General features: G+C 38.3%; 3 protein-coding genes across 3 annotated transcripts in view; 1 reads left to right on the forward strand and 2 right to left on the reverse strand.

Moving 5' to 3' along the window:
- The window catches only part of LOC100176191 (tyrosine-protein kinase CSK), a 12234-nt gene extending 10720 nt beyond the window's left edge, over positions 1–1514 (reverse strand). Inside the window, exons 1-2 of the mRNA XM_009862977.2 lie at positions 1336–1514; positions 629–659 (exon numbers count right to left, since the gene is read on the reverse strand). Of these exons, the coding sequence (XP_009861279.1) occupies positions 629–640 (12 nt within the window). The 5' untranslated portion in view covers positions 641–659; positions 1336–1514. The remainder of the gene's footprint in view (positions 1–628; positions 660–1335) is intronic.
- An 88-nt stretch (positions 1515–1602) lies between these two features.
- On the forward strand, positions 1603–13654 carry LOC100183236 (bromodomain-containing protein 1-like). Its single transcript, XM_004227030.4, is given in 20 exon segments — positions 1603–1673; positions 2511–2906; positions 3166–3505; positions 3751–3927; positions 4528–4779; positions 5237–5572; positions 6589–6704; positions 7549–7705; positions 8093–8233; positions 8661–8699; positions 8701–8855; positions 9133–9241; positions 9678–9783; positions 9995–10127; positions 10610–11145; positions 11612–11735; positions 12024–12151; positions 12509–12651; positions 13036–13190; positions 13352–13654. Coding segments are annotated over 19 exon segments (3672 nt in total). The 5' UTR covers positions 1603–1673; positions 2511–2571; the 3' UTR covers positions 13542–13654.
- On the reverse strand, positions 13607–17139 carry zf(c2h2)-151 (zinc finger protein ZF(C2H2)-151). The gene is given in 7 exon segments (NM_001128897.1): positions 13607–13768; positions 14291–14400; positions 14749–15016; positions 15134–15204; positions 15334–15437; positions 15913–16860; positions 16862–17139. Coding segments are annotated over 7 exon segments (1848 nt in total). The 5' UTR covers positions 17092–17139; the 3' UTR covers positions 13607–13651.
- Positions 17140–17444: the final 305 nt, after the last annotated feature.

Consider the following 17444-nt stretch of genomic DNA (forward strand, 5'->3'; position numbering starts at 1 on the left):
GTCAAGTAGAAAGCACGTCGCCTCGAACGAACGATTTATATATCGGTCAATCTTGCAAATACGCACGGGGAAAGGATCAACGCGTAACACTGACGTCCAGCGTTGAGCAAGCGTAAAATAACGTCAATGAAACGCCGAAGTGTTATGACGTCACGATTGTGTTACGTCATAATAGGCTCCGCCTCTGCACTACATTTCAAAACTCGGCGCCTATGAATAAGAATAAAATAAATCAATTGTGCATGGAGTCACAGGAAGCTTTACATATGACTCAGATAAATCACTTTCAAAACAACTGCTAAGCATTTAAGTCAATTTGGGTAAAAGTGTGGCCGCTGTGGTTATAAAATGCAGCAAAAACTGACAGTGTAATTTTTGGTAAATGTGAATAAGACCAACACATGAGCGACAAACCTGGGGTGGCAGGGAAAAGGACATATTCTTAAATTTTCTAAACTGCATTAAACATTACAGCCATTAAATATATCTGTTTCACAGGATTGTGTGTCTAACTATTCCCGCCCACCCTTTATTTAAAGTTTGGCATCTATGGGTGAGCATGTTTATTAATTCAACCCCCCTGGTTAAACCACCACTAAAACAGAAGTTACACAAATCATTAGCTTACCACGTGCGTCATGCTTCTGGTAGAAAACAAACTGAAATGTAAAAAGTTTGTTAAAACAACTTAAAAGTCTGCATTAATTGAAATATTCTAAGTTATTGAAAAGTTGAATAAATGTAACTTCCATGGTGGGGCAACAACAGTCATTATAACACAAGTGTTTTGTTTCATGCACCTTGTGCCTGCTTACAGGTAACAATGTCTTGTTGCATTTATTTTGTATTTTTTCCATAACTATAAAAGGAAATGGGGCCCTTCTGCGTGCAGACACACATTGTTGGTGTTGTCCACCATACGTGGGTATACTGAATGTCTACATATTTTGCAACACTGTCTATAATGCATTAAACAAGCATTAGTTCAATTAAAAAGCATCTTCCAAAAGATGCATCCAAACCTTAACTAAGACACCAAACGAAATCACCTTGACCAAATACCTTACAAAAACCCACAAACTTTAGGTATAAAAAGTAAAATAAATAGGCCTTTTTGCGATATTACGTCACTTGCTGTATATTGCAGTTAGATTACGTGGTTTATGCGATACGAAGTTGAACTATTTCGTATTCGTTATTTTAAATACCATATAAAGTTACGACCTTCCGAATTTAGTAACGCAAAATTTAGGAAGAATATAGCATTAATGTTTAGGTGTTAGAATTAGAAATAGCCCTTAGTAGAAACACAGAAGCAGTACGGAGATGACTTACCTATATCAAAGTAAATATGCATAAGGCAAGATAATGTTGAACAGAAAACTTGATTTATTTAATCCAATTTAGGTAAAATACACAGTTCCATATGCTAGACTACGTGTTTACATTATTTTAACAAGACAGTAATGAAAAGGTTGTTAAAAATGTTTTAAATAAACAGAAAACACCGACAATTCAGTCGTAAAATCTGTTTTAATATTTTGGAAAAATAGTAAATTATGACGTCACGTTTTTTTTATCTTATTTTTGATAGATGTTATACGTCGCTGTGACAGAGATCGGCATTTCCGCAAATTTCGAAAATAAAAAACAAACAAAAAAAGGCAACCAAAGTATCTATTTCAGTGCATTTTATTATTTTTAGCTAGTTTATCATTACTATTAGCAAGGTATCTAATAGATACCAATCATTTTTTAGAGTTTTTAAATGTATAATTTTAGCAGCGATAACTTGTAAAAAGTAAAAGTTTTGTTACATAACAAATGTTTTGAAACATAACAAGCTTAAAATCTACTTTGATAAAAAGATATTATGTTTCAATTATCGTGTGTCAACCTAATTGCTTCGGTGGCAACAAGAATTTAAATAATCGCTATAACTCCGTTTCGTAATTTTAGTCAAAATTGGAATTTATAAAATGTTTTGAAAATTTTGCTTTTACTAAATTTAGAAATTGTTATTTACAGTTTGAAAATCTTTATATGTCTTTTAAATGAACATGGTTTATTTTGTTAAGATTAGATTGCGTTTATAGGTTGTTAAGTGTCTAATTTCAATATGTAGTTGTCTGTTTTGGAAAGAACTAAAGATGCATATCACTTGTGTATTTAGTAGTTTACCGTCTGTGTAGTACAGTAAGCTTATGTTTATTTTAAGTTAACGTACTGGGTGTTGCTTAATCTGTAACATTACCCGAGATTTGTATAGATTTTTAGAATTACCAATATTGTAAATGGTGGATTCTTTACTAGCACTAAGAGTTTCCCCCTGTTCGCAGCATCAAGCCTTGATCCCAGTATCCTCTGGTTATGAGGCATGAGTTTTATTCATATATTTTTACAACTTAGACAACCCATTAGTGACCACTGCGTAATACCTTCTTTAACAATATACAAATATAAAATTTCTAAAACAGGTTTGGAGATTCAACCTATTTGTTGTTTATTAGGAAGCGTCGTGCATGCAGTTACCCCCAAGTTCTCTTCACTCTAATGGAGACAAGTTAAAAAATGGAAAGCGATTTTAAAGTTCATGATTTTCTACAATCTCTTCGTGAAACGAAACCGCCATGGGAATGCCCAATCTGTCAAAAAACTTACAAAAGTTACGTGGGGATTGAGAATCACTTGTTAAACTTCGACCACAACGCTCCTGCAGGGAGCCAAAGCCCTGGCCCCACCCCTTCAAGAAAATTTAAGCTGAAATCGTCAAAAAAGAAGAAGAATAACAAACTTTTCCGTCGCTCCCCGTCCCCTGTTGACTTCACAGCCCCAGCCAGGGAAACATTAACGTGGGCCGAAGCTCAGAGGATGGTAGAAGTTGAATCAGAAGGGAAAACTTATAGGTGGGTTGAAACAGCGATAGTTAATCCTTAACTGAATATTTCTTATGCTTAATATATATTATTGACAAAAAATGTACTGGTGGACCTGGTTGTGGGTTAAAACAGGATAATTGAACTGTAACTCGTCACTCCTTGCTACGTGCCCCAGCTTCTATATAAACATAACATTAGGGTTTCCAATGTCATCTCAGATTTTAATAAACTCGAAAAACACGATCCCTTTTCTATGAACATGTTGTTTAATCCATTCCTTCCCCAGATTAAACATCAGCGACAAACTCGACATTATTTCCGATTCCGACGTCGACAAGGAGGAAGATTCGAACGAAGAGAGCGAAAAAAACAACAAACGGAACGAAAAATCTCCCTCGCCAGTTGTAAACAGCAAAGACTTAAAGGACGTAACCTTAGTGTGCACTTCACAAGATACACAGAACAGCTTCCTAAACAACAATGTCCCTGGCAACACTGTAAAACCACTGCCACAGCCAACTTTCAGGGTATTACCTCAATATGATAAAGAAACAGTGGACGCTCCTAAAAGGAAGACGGCTTATTATCGTTACATTGAAACTCCAGCTGAAGACTTGGCTGAAGAGGTTTGTGGCTTCATTTACCATACAAGTCAAACTTCCAATATGTTTGTGCATGTTTTGAGGGGAAAAAGTCAAAGCACATGTAATTAATAATCCTGGGTTACAATAATTAGTGCATCTGTTACCGGTTCAAGGCTCGTTGCTGCTACTATTGCGGGCGTATGTGTCTTTCAAAACCTCTGTTATAACTGTCGTTGCTAAATCATGCAAAAATAAATAAGTTACATATAATATCTATTAAAATACAGGTTGAGTACGACATGGATGAGGAAGATGCGGTATGGCTTGAACTGATGAACAACCATCGTAAGGACGACGGGCAAGCCATGGTCACCGCTGATCAACTTGAGTTGTTGATGGACAGGTTTGAAAAAGAATCGTATTTTGAACAAGCACGGAATGGAAATGGAGTGTCAGGGAACCAGGTATTTGTTGCTTGCAAGTTTTATGTTGGGTTTTAGTTGTCTTCAGTGAGCCGCACCTGATACATAGAATGTAAGTCTATTACCCCAACACCCAGGGTGCTACCATCTAGACCCCACTGAGGCAGTTTATAGAGACTTAATAATAGAGATTCTATTCTATAAGGGTGAGGTCTTCAGTGAGGCAAATCTAAGACCTGGGATGTAGGTCTATTACCCCAACACCCAGGGTGCTACCATTTAGACCCCACTGAGGCAGTTTATAGAGACTTAATAATAGAGAATCTATTCTATAAGGGTGAGGTCTTCAGTGAGACACACCTGAGACCTGGGATGTAGGTCTATTACCCCAGTCCCCAACACCCAGGGTGCTACCATCTATACCCCACTGAGGCAGTTTATAGACACTCAATAATAGAGAATATATTATGTAGCTCTATTATTTCCACCAATTAGACCCAACTTAGGCCCTACCTATGTACACAAACAATATGTTTTCTTTTACCAAGCATAAAATAATATAGGAGAGATTGCATATATCTGTAATACACCTATGCCTAATGTTATGTGCATACACACATCCAACAACCTTCCACACTGCAGCCGATGATCGACGAAGACGCTGTGTGTTGCGTTTGTAACGATGGTGAATGCCAGAACTCCAATGTCATCTTGTTCTGCGATATGTGTAACCTGGCTGTGCACCAGGAATGCTATGGTGTCCCTTATATACCTGAGGGTCAATGGTTGTGTAGGAGGTGTCTACAATCCCCATCTTGCCCCGTTAGTTGCAGGTTGTGCCCTAATAGAAGTGGTGCGTTCAAACAAACGGATGATGGACACTGGGCGCATGTGGTGAGTGCTGTGTTATGTTATGTTGTGTGACCTGTGACTTTATTCAAAAGTATTATAAATTTAGAATAAAAGTGTAGGTATCTTGAGTATGTTGTTTGTATTATTATGTAGAAGTCATGCTAAGGGGTTTGGGTGGATTGGGGTGGGTGGGTAAAGGTTTCAGTACGTGGCTCAATGATTAGGTGTTTGCATTGTAACCAAAGGATACCTGGTTCAATGCCCAATACTGATACACACATGTGTTCCGGACAAGTCACTTAACAGACATTGCTCCAACCAAGTGGTCACTAATGGGTTGTAGCATCCTAGATGTTGGGGTAATGGACCAACTCTGGCCTAAATCTTACGCCCTATGGCGTGCTTCACTATAGGACCTCACCCTTGTTAATACTCAAAAGTGTCTGTTTTTAAGAAGATCCAACATAAAAGTAACACAGATCTATTAACCCCACCCCAGGTATGTGCTCTATGGGTCCCAGAAGTTGGGTTCGCGAACACTGTCTTCCTCGAACCCATCGATGGTTTGAAACGAATCCCTGCAGCTCGATGGAGGCTTAGTTGTTATATATGTAAACAACGGCATGCAGGGGCATCCATACAATGTCATCGCGCTAACTGCTACACTGCTTTCCATGTAACATGTGCCCAACAAGCTGGCTTGTACATGAAGATGGAGCCAGTTAGGAAGGCTGGTCGTAATGGTATGACAGTTACAGTGGAGAAAGAAGCTTATTGTGACGTGCATACACCACCTGATGCTTCGCCACGACAGTATAAAGCTAACGGTTTACTGGTGAGGATATTATGTACTAAAGTATTAAGTTATAAATGGATAAATTTAATGATGTTATCATTCCCATGTATTTGGTGGTAAGTATTATTATTTACTGTCTGTTTCGAATTACATTAATATGCTCTTCAAAAGTTTTTTTCAAAAATATATTTTCTGTGCCAAAATATCATCAAATAATTTTTGCAGATATAAGTTTTCCATATACCTATATTTGGGTTTGGGTATGTAAGTTTGTAAGTTTTGTCGTATTCAAACTTCAGGCAGTTACAAATAAATCCATATTTATTGGGGAAATTAATAAGTTTGGTTTTATGGGGTTAGCATGGAGGTCATGCTACATCTAAAGATCTAACCCTTCATAAGTAACACAATGAACTTTTATAATTGAGTTTAATTTTATCCTGGTGAAGTTTTTCTGTATGACAGAAAACATCGGTGTAATTTAGCATTTTTTATACTTGTGGGGCAAATTTATATTTAATTTCACCTTGGTAGCTTCTTCAGCATGGTATGCCACATAGGTGCATTAAAGTAACATTTTTATACTGGAGAGGTTGCTTTATTTATCAATCTATGCCTGTTAACAAGGATATCAGAATAACTTTAACCTGAAAGCCCTGATTAGTTTTGCAGTATGGCAAATGAAACATATAGTATAACAATTAACACTTTTACCAGAGGAGCTAATTTATGTATTAAACCCTTCCTGGTAGCAAGCAACAGAATACCTCTAAACCTTCTTCAGCCCTGGTGAAGTTTTGCAATATGGCTGATGAAATGTTCCTATATTAATATGGTGGGCAGCGGAAGACGGGACACCTTTAGCACATAATATTCAAACATCCTGATCGTGTTTATTAACAACAGTCTATGGGAGTCGTGTCCTTTGTTTGCTACCAAATGGGACAAGAAAATAGTATGAATAGGTGTCCCATCTCCCCCACCCTACTGTGTATATATTATATTAAACTATACCTGGTAGCAATAACAGCATATTAACGAAACATTCTTTATAGAAAAACAACTTTGAAGAACCGGGTTCTACTGAAAAGATGAAGCGAGCACGAAGAATATTGGCCGAGAAACGACATGAGATGCCACAGATTGCTATCCCGTATATTCCAAGGGATAAGTATGTGGCTTTGTATTATATAATGATTAATAATCCATGGCTGTGTTTATTTGTCGAAGTATATTTTTATGAGATATTGTGCCAACTGGCCTAAATATCAGGGTGCCTAGAATAAAAAGGAGCTTGTGTATTGTTTGTATTTGTTTCATATGGATGAGGCCTTGTGGAGAGGCTGGTCATATTTATTAGATCTGAGGTTCATACCAGAGTTGGTCAAATATTTCCAGGAAATTTTTGTTTACAATTTTCCACCAGACAAATTTCCCTCTTATTGGTTTCAATGTTGACTAATGTAGTGTAGAAAATTCCAGGGTTGGCCTGCCTACCCTGTCTGCCCCAGTTTTTGCAAAAACTTAATTACTCTAAGTAAGCGACTACTATTACTTATTTTAGGTAAAATATTACCATTATTTATGGTATTTGTTTTTTATGTGCTTCTCTATTTTTATGTGCATCACTATTTTTCAATTTTACATATTAATACAATAGGGTGAGGGAAGATAGGACACCTTTTCGCCCAATTTTCTTGTCTTATTTGGTAGTTAACAAAGAACATTCAAAGAATTATAAAACCGTATCCCCACGACTCCCATAGAACGTTGTTAGTTGTTTAAAACACGATCAGAATATTTGGATATTTTGTTCTAAATGTGTCTCATCTTACCCCACTGTAGTCTCATCTTACCCCACTATACATTTTGGAGATGGGTGGCAATGTTCACAGATTGATACAATGTAAAAATCCACCCAAGGTTGGGTGTAAAGACCAATATTACTTATATTACTGTGTTATATGAAACTCTTACTTTCCTCACTTAACTTACGTAAATACATTTCCACCCAGGATAAGCCACATTGGACGCAACATAAACATCCAGAAGAAAGGAGTGTTCATGCAACGGTTGTTGAGTTATTGGACGTTGAAACGACAATCTCGTAACGGAGTTCCGCTGCTTAGAAGGTTGCACTCACATGTTCAACCCCATAAGCTGCATGAAGGGGTCAGTTGCTTGTGTAATACTGTCTATAAGTTTGGTCCAGGGTGTTTGTAGAGGTCAAATCCATGTTAAAATACAGTGTAAAATACCCTCATGCATAGGTGTAATGTTTGGTGTATGTGGTGTGAAATTTCATCCTAGCTTTTAAAACAGGGGTGGCATTCACCACATTCATCAATGCTGTTTAACGTCTATGAGTAGAACTGTATTTTATCAGTGCGCCCAAAACTTCGTTAAATTGTATCACCTATAAAGGCAATATTTCACCTATATTCTGTGAAATCTGTAATAGTATGTGTATGGTATTGCTTTAATTGAGATTTAGCTGGAGCAGTTAACTAATATTTTATATGATTTTCATATGTTCATAGTTATAATATCTTTATACAGGGCACTTCACACCAGAACGAGTTGATTGGTCAATTAAAGTTCTGGAACCGATTACGACACGATTTGGAACGAGCTCGATTGTTGATCGAACTTATTCGTAAACGGGAGAAGTTAAAAAGGGAGCAAGCCAGAATATCTCAGGTGGGGTTAAGTGGTGAAGGGGTCTAACTAGAGGAATATCTTGAAAAGTATATCTCATCGTGCCCTCTTACAAGTTACCGCAGTATTAATTCGAGATCGAGAATCTTTTAAAATAAGTTGAGTTAAGGGTCCAACTACAGGGCTATCTGAAAAATTATGTTACCACAGTATTAATTAAAACCAAGCAGAGGAATGGAAATTTACTTTAAAATGCAGTTGTTTAAACACCCTATAACTAAAACCTGCTTGCTTACACAGTTACCATGTATGTAACTTTGTGGGTGATTTCTTATAAACATGGGGGCAACGACAGGCGTTATACGACAGTCCTGCTTGCTTACAAGTTACCACGTATGTAACTTTGTGAAAAATTGAGGGAGACTGATTTTTTATAACCTAACAATATTACCCATGATATAAACATCAGGCTGTCATGGAGCTCCGTGTGCTTCCGTTGGTCGTTCTGCCTACGTCGTACCCTACAACGGCTTCGTAACATTGATGTGGCAGAGATCTTCCTCAAGCCCGTCACTGCCAAGGAGGCTCCCAACTATTTCAAGATCATTACAACCCCCATGGACTTTACTAAGATGGGTAGCAAAGTAGAAGGACATCAGTACAAGTGAGTGTTGGGGTGTATTGTTCTGTGTCAGGGAGCCTGGGGTTTAGGTCATTAAGGTTCTAAAGTGATACATGTCATGGGACTTAGACATGTTGGTCGATTACTCCAACACAGAGTACCCCTTTTTAATGGGGGTTTTTTACAATTTTAACCCTTTTTCTGGGGGGGTTACCAAGGGGCCATCCTAGCCCACAGTGCTAACAAGCTGGGGCGCTGTGAGCCTCTGTGTTTCAATGGTAGCACACTGGGTTTGGTTTACATTGTTTCCACATTCCAGATCAATGGAGGAATTCGAAGCCGACTTCAACCTCGTGATAAGGAATTGTATGTTGTACAACACAAGGGATACCGTTTATTATCGTCTCGCTGTTAAAATGAGGGATCACGTGAGTAATATATGATATCTATGTTTATAACAGCGCCACTACAGGCTTGGATTTTCTGGATCTGTTTGCGGTACAACTAATTTATAAAACTTATATTTTTCATGAATATTCGGTAGCTTTATTAGTGAAACGGTGTGTATACCAAGTATAAATGCAGATACAATTGAACAGCCTTATCTTACGAACACATCTTAAAATAAACACTACACAGTGGTGATGGTGAAATGATCGGTTTATTTCTAAAAAGGCGAATAGCGTGACAACTGTCAAATAACTTTAGTAATTATATAGATAGCGAAAATGTCATGTTTTTATATGCCTTTTATAACACCTGTGTGCACGTATATAACACCAACCAACAATAACAGAGTAGTAACTGCCCCATGTGTTTATACACGTACACTATACAGAGTAGTTATACATTTGTACATACTAGGGTGGAGCCGTGATCCGATTAATGAAGAAAGAAATCGAGCGAGTTGGTTTGGACACCAATACTGGTATGTTGATGCCTCATGCCCCATGTGTGGCCATTACGCAAGGTGTGTAAGCTGTTGTAGTTGAATTTAACGTTATCACATTTTAATATTTAGTTAAAACACTAAAGTACATTAAGATTCAATCATTTTTTTTAACTTTTTTTTCTTTTGTTAACTTTTTTTTGAATGATGATGTCATAGTTCTGTTGATGATGTCATAGTTGGGATAATATGTGATATGTCATAGTAATTAATAATGACATCTCAATTACAGTTGTATCAGATGAAGACCGAGGCAAATTATCGTTAAACGAACAGAAACAAATCTTGTTGGAAAAACTTGATTTTGCGATTCTTAACCAACTTAAGACAAAGAAAATACGGAACGAGCTTGCTGGCTTAAGGAGGTGAGGGAATGAATTTTGAGATGATTTTATATTGTGGTTTAAGTGTTCTCGATATTCTGTATAATGAGACAACTGTGGCCTGCGCGTGCCCCGCTGTAGGACCTCACCCTATAAAGTGGGATCAAACTAATCATTTTTTGTCAATCTTTAGTTGTTTTTTTTTAAATTTTGTACTTTAATTGGTTTTCTGTCCGGCCAAAATCGAGGTGGGTGTTGGGGAGGGAATATAATTTTGCAATTTGATTATAAATGCATAATACTTAATATTGAATAGGTTAAGATAATCTAGAGGTCTATACAGTAAGACTATGTTGTTAAGGTCTGGTCTACATATGCGTAGCAAGGCTTGCTGTAGAATCTTACATAAATAGTGAAAGGTAAACGTTATGTATTCTTTTAAAATGTTTTAATTTTTTTTCATTTTATTAATTTTTTTCATTTTTGGTATTCGACTTTTTGTTTATGTTTTTATTATTTTTTAGGAAAATGCGCAAAACTTCAAGTTCCACCGAGGATGTCGGCGATCAACGTCGAACGTCCAACGATGAAAAATCATCGTCTGTCGATTCTGATAATCCCAATGTTGTTAAATGCGAAGTAGGGAAGACAAGAAAAAGACTTTGGTCGGCGCGGTCCCCGGTCCCAAATAATATTTCTGAAACCGAGCAGAAAAAACTTAAATTATCTCGATCTACAAGCTGCCCTACTGTAGATCAAGATACTGTGGAGAGTGGGACCACGCACAAGGAGGGACCAGGGTCCACAAATGGCTCCGTAAATTCAGCCAACTCTGACTCGGAAAACGGGTCAAAAAATTGCGTGAACCGCAGAACTGCCGTGCTCTTCAAGAAAAAGCATAAAAAGGTCAACACTGGGAATTTAGCACCTGGAAACACTGCTATAGTTACAAACAATGGGGACAAAGAAATGGAAGATCGGATTTTAAAAAATACTCCGACGAAACTAACCAGAGTGAAAGATGAAAACATAGATATCATAGTAAATGGTATAACAGGGGGTAAGTTGTTACTTAATTGCTTTATAAGACATAACACGAGAGTGTCACATTGTTCGACAAATCCTATATTATTGCTATAATAATTCAGTAATGAACAATATGTCCCATACCTCCTCGGTTACAACCTTACGTTGTAACTGAAGGATACCAGGTTGATGCTCGATACTCGTCTGATGGTAATACTAATTGCCTTAAGTTTCCTTGGGCAAGACACTTAACAAAGAATACTCCAACCCAGTGGTCACTAATGGGTTGTCCCACACTACAGAACAAATTTACAACAGAACTGAGTTTGCATGATTGCATCAGACCAAGGGACTTTACTTTTCCGAGCACGTCACTTTCATAAACAAGTGTGTTGGGGTAATGAGCCAAACCTGGCTTAAATCCCAGGTCCTCACCTCACCCGTATAAAAAAAAGATTGCATTAAACCATTCCTAAACAACTAAACCAACCCAACCCCAGACACGGAGCACTCACCCTCTAAACCCCGGGACGACAGTTTCCGATGTTACCGTGACGACCCAACGACACATAACACGTCCGATTCATCAGATGCTCAATCTACCAACAGCAATCATACTACAAGGTCTGTGTGCTGTTGACTTTTGGTGTCCGGTTCATACTCGTGCTAGTTCTCATTCTTAAATTGTATATTAGTGTATAGCTCCATAACTGTAGCTGCCAAATGTGTTTAAACAGGGGGCAAGGATAGTTAAACACATTAGATGTTTAGGCAAAACTGTATTGAAAATGTTAAACACAATTACATTCACAGTTGTTAATAATATGGAACCTCATTTGGTGTGCTTGCGCTTATTTTATGGTCATTAAACAGCAACTCTGTTATACAACTACCAAACAAACTTATCCCCAGACCCACAAAAAAGAATCCATCCCCCAAGAAAAAGCGAAGCCATTCATTGGACGATAATATTTACAACAACCAATCAGACGTGGCAAGCGAGAATTCAAACGACGACCCACCGGGACTCCTGATAACAGGTGAAACATGTGAGCAGGGGGTAATGGATTCAAGGCTCCTGGTTGCTATCATTGTGAGCGTATGTGTGCTTGGGCAAGTCGCCTGACGACAATTGCTCCAACCCAGTGGTCATTAATGAGTTGCCCAAATTATCAGCCATATAAAACAACAATCACCCACAAAGTTACAAACGTGGTAACTTGTAAGCAGGCACGAGGTGTATGAACCATAACACCCATGTTATGACAAGTGTCATTACGTTGCCATTTAAAACTTCCTATCAAAATATATTATGACGAATGTGTATTAACACTCATAAACTCGCATTCTGTATGCATATATACCATCACCCATATATCTCCTACCTAACCCCCCAGACCCCATGGGCCAACCCTTCCAACGCCAACAAAGCTGCATTTCCACCACTGAAGAAGACATTGATGAAAGCGACTTCCCCCATATTGAACCATTAGATCTGGTGTGGGCGAAATGTAGGGGGTACCCACCTTATCCTGCCCTGGTATGTATGTTGTTGTATGCTGGGATATTATAGACTCCATACCTTGGGTGGCTGGGTGTTCAGGCCTACATTTTAACAAAGGAGGCATCCTAACTAGGCTCCAAACCTCGGGTTGCACTGTAGATGGACCTATCTAAAATTTTTTGCACTGCATTAATCAGTAAACATCACAACCAATTAGTTAGTTTGTTTCACAGGATTGTGTGTCTAACTATCCCTGCCTCCCCTGTGTTTAATAGTTGTTGCTTTGTAGTGAAACTAAATATCCCAAAAATGTTGGGGTAATGGGCCAACTCTGGTCTAAATCCCAGACCCATGGCATGCCTCGCTGTAGGACCTCACCCATATAGAATACAACCCAGTTTAACCCACCCTCATTTCCAGTTAATAGACCCCATGATGCCCCGCGATGGTTACTCCCACAACGGGGTTCCGATCCCCGTACCCCCATATGATGTTTTACAAGTTGGTAACAAGAGGGTTGGGTGCGAGAAACATCGACTTTACCTCGTGCTTTTCTTTGATACCAAGAGAACATGGTATGTATTGTTGTGTAATATATGGCACCTATGTATATGCTGCTTGTGTGTTAAACCCCTAGTACCTTAGTAATATAAAATAGAGCAGGATGGCGTATACAAAACACCCATGTTATAACTTGACAGCGAGCATAAGGTTATTAACCCCACCCCTTACACAGGCAATGGCTTCCACGCAACAAACTCGAGCGACTCGGAATCGACAGAAAATCTGACGAGACGAAACTTTCCGAGGGTCGACGACCGGCACTTCGTAAAAACGTTGAGTCAGCGTATAAGCGTGCCATCTTACACCGAAGCCGGGTAACGGGGGAAATACCGGACAGCGACGAGGATGAATCTGTGGGTTGACTTGTAGATATTTTGTATTGTGCAACACTAGGATTATTTTGTATTGCGCAACACTAGGATTACACATAATATTCAAGTATACGATGATTGAATAAAAATCACTGGATTTTTTACTGCAAGTCGTTTAAATTAATCGTGGTCCCAGAAAAATGGGTTCGGCTTAGTGTAGAGTGGGATCCAACCAAAGTATCTTTAAATAACGGCGCAACTTCGTTTTCAGATGTACTCTGCGGTAAAATACTTTGGTTAGAATATCTTGACAAAAATTATTATCAAAACATCGGTTTTTAAATTGAGAGAAGCCAAAGATCGCAAAGTTTTTCTAAAGTAAAAAATGACAGCTTTTACAGATGTCTTACTTATACACGTATTTGGGCATTGCCCATCGAGCAGTTTGTGTTAAAATTTAAGATAAACTGCTCTTATTATAGTTAAAGCTGCTGTTTTATCCATTTTAGACACTTATATTTATTCCAAATGTTTCCACCAACATTATTTATAATATTAGTTGATGAAGGTTTAAACAAACTCAAAACTGTTTGAGAAAAAGTAAGAATAGGAAAAATCTGTTCTCATTTTAAGCAATTCGGTTTAGAAAATAAATCTTTTTTCAGTAATGTAGGAGTTCAAATGGAAAAGAAAGAGTTGGTTTAGTGTTAGAAGATTTTAAACTTAACGCACAGTAAGAACATCTATTTGGCAAGGAATTAAACACAATTACAAGCTTTATAAATAAATAGTGAACTTACCAATATTCTGAACTCTGTAAGATCATGGTGATTGTCGCTTTCGATCAAGTTTAAACTTTCGTTGTCAATCTCGTATGGTTGGAGCACAAACTGGTTGTCCGTGGTGGTGGCTGTGTAGTGGGGGGTTGGTTTATATGTTACGATATAACACCCAGGGTGCTACCATCTAGATCCCACTGTGGCAGTTTATAGACACTCAATAATCAATAATAGAGATTAGGTCTAAGAGCTGGTGTGTAGCGTAGGTCTATTAGACACTACTGAGGCGTTTTTAGACCAGGGTTGCGAGAAGTGTTCCCAAGGGGGGTGTGGGGATGCCGAATCATTAAATTTGGTTAGGTCTATTCTATATAAGCAATTATAGAAGGGGGTGCGTGAATTGATTGATAATTTAAAGGTGTGCAGCAAGAAGGGTAGGAAAAGCAGTTACAGACATAATACCAAAGTACAGTCATTACCGTTACAAATATCGTTTTCCAATGTCAGAAGTTTATTTGAAGTGGATTCGGCCAACCCTGACATTTCTTCCATGAAAAGATGATCCTCACTGTTATTTCTATGGTTATCGTCCAAACTCCCGGAGGAGAGAAGCGGCGAGGTCCAGGAGGATGGAAGATCGGACTTGGGAGGTTGGTCATCCTCCGCGTTGAAGTTAATTTCATCATCCACCTCGACCTCGTGTCCGATGGAAAGATGGTCGGTATGGTGGGGTGTGATGTCATTATCCTGTGTGTGATGCCATAGTAAGTAGTTGTGACTCGTGAGTCTTTGTGACATCATGATCACATGTGTCTGAGTTAATAAACTGATCAATTATAGAGATTTTGTAAAGTTATATTTTACCCGAATTGTCGACAAATTTGGTTCGTTTTCAGTTTGTTGATTGTTTTGTTGTAGGTTGGTGATGATTTCACCTGCGTATTAATTTTAGTGAAAATTGTTGCAAAAAACGGTAATTTTAGGCAAAATAACAAAAAGACAGTGGTTTGGAAAAGTGTTTAAAAAAACATTGTTTTATAAACACAACAATAAGACTAACATACTGTTTGTATTCTTTATTTCATTGTACGAATGGGTCCTCATATGTGAATACAAGTGGTCCTTACGGTAAAATACTTTGTCGCAATTGCTGTAAGTACATCGTAACCTAGGGAAGATAAGTGTGAACAACAATGGCCATGATTGGGAAAAATCCAATCACTCCCAAAGTTACGTTCGTGGTAACTTGTTAGCGGGCATGAGGTGTATGAAACAGAACACCCGTGTTATAACGACTGTTGTTGCCCCGCCATGCGAGGATAAATAAGTTACCTATGTGATAACACATAAGCGGGCACGAGGTGTATGGAACAGAACACTTGTGTTATAACGACTGTTGTTGCCCCGCCATGCGAGGATAAATAAGTTACATACGCGGTAACTAGTAAGCGGGCACAAGGTGTATGAAACAGAACACCCGTGTTATAACGACTGTTGTTGCCGCACCATGCGAGGATAAATAAGTTACGTACGTGGTAACTTGTTAGCGGGCACGAGGTGTATGAAACAAAACACCATGTTATAACGACTTTTACTGCCCCGCCCCTACATATAAAGATGTATAACCAATATACAAAACCCACATTTTTTCTTTATGCGATGCCATATGTCTGTTAAGCCTTGATAGGTTGGCAAACCTCCAACTACATCTGTCGCATGCGTATGGTTTCTCCCCTGTATGCGTCAGCATGTGGAGTTTAATTGAAAACTTCTTCGTATAAACTTTATCACATAACGGGCATGGGTATTGTTGCGTTTTCGGTTTATGAACCCTCTTGTGTGACATCACACCTGCTTGTGTGTGAAACATAAGAGGACAGTGCGGACATTTAAGCTTCGGAGCTGCGTTATGTTCCTTCCTCTCATGGGCTTCTAGTTGTCTTTTATTCGGTTGTTCCACACCACATGTTTTACATATAAGTTCAGGTATTACCTCGGTGTGAGTTCTCAGGTGAGCTTTTAAGTTGTAATTGTTCATGAAGGATTTATTACAACCAGGAAAATCGCAGAAAAATGATTTTTGTTTCAAATGTGACGAGATGTGTCGCTTTAACTTATAAGGTGTACTAAAGGACCATTTACAATTCGCGAACTTACATTTGTAGGTTTTACTTTTATCATCTGAATCAGAGTTTATATAACTCAATTCACATAATTGACTCGCTGTTAAATTTTTCGAGTTCACAAATCCCAAAGTAGTTTCATCGCTCAGCGCAAAGGAGAGCTTATCCTCGCAGTCCCCAGGGACCAAATCTTCTGGCACAACTTGACACTCTACATCATTTGGTTTGGTACCCCCAACTTCCATACCCTCCATGGTGGTAGGGGTTAATGTATATATATTCTTGTCTCCAATGTTTTCAACACTTTTAACCGTCATATTAAGACAGCCCTGCAAAGTTGAATCACTTGCGCTCAAACTTGTCCCAACTCCTTCTGTGTTGGCGTTATTTATAAATAAACAATTCTGGAACAATTTTAATGAAACAGTTTCATCACTCGAGTTTTTAACATCATCTTTGCTTAAAGTTTACTTCACTACATTCAGGAGTTGGTCCCACATGAGGGAATTCCCCCATTGGCATATCCAGCCACACATGTTTCACGTTTTCCTTCGTTTTTTGTTTCTCCTCAAATTCATTGAAATTTAGAATCTCATTTTCTTCCAAGTCTAAATGGGACGACGCCTCAAATGCTTGGAGAACGCTCTCAGGAACAATCACCACATTGATGTCTTTGGATTGGCTACCCGTGTCATCCATCAGGTTAATGCATTACCATACCAACTTTTGGGAATACTTTCTTTTACGTTTTGGTCCACCTGAAAGGTATTGGGGTAACTATGGGTTGGGTAGTTGTCCTTTTAGGTACGTTTATAAGCCATTATATACATAAGGGGGATTTCTTACAGGCAAACACGCCAGTAGACCTGAGATTTAGGCCAAAGTCGGCTGATCACCTGAATGGGTAAGGTCCTATTGCGAAGCACATCATCTTATAAGCAATTATACGGTATAAATATCATATAAGCTTTATACACATATGCCTACTATTACCTTATTAGGAAGAAATCCAATAACTTACTTAATTTTTTAGTAACATGTGTATTACTGCT

This window comes from Ciona intestinalis, unplaced genomic scaffold, assembly GCF_000224145.3.
Source record: "Ciona intestinalis unplaced genomic scaffold, KH HT000074.2, whole genome shotgun sequence".
In the NCBI taxonomy this organism is placed as follows: domain Eukaryota; kingdom Metazoa; phylum Chordata; class Ascidiacea; order Phlebobranchia; family Cionidae; genus Ciona; species Ciona intestinalis.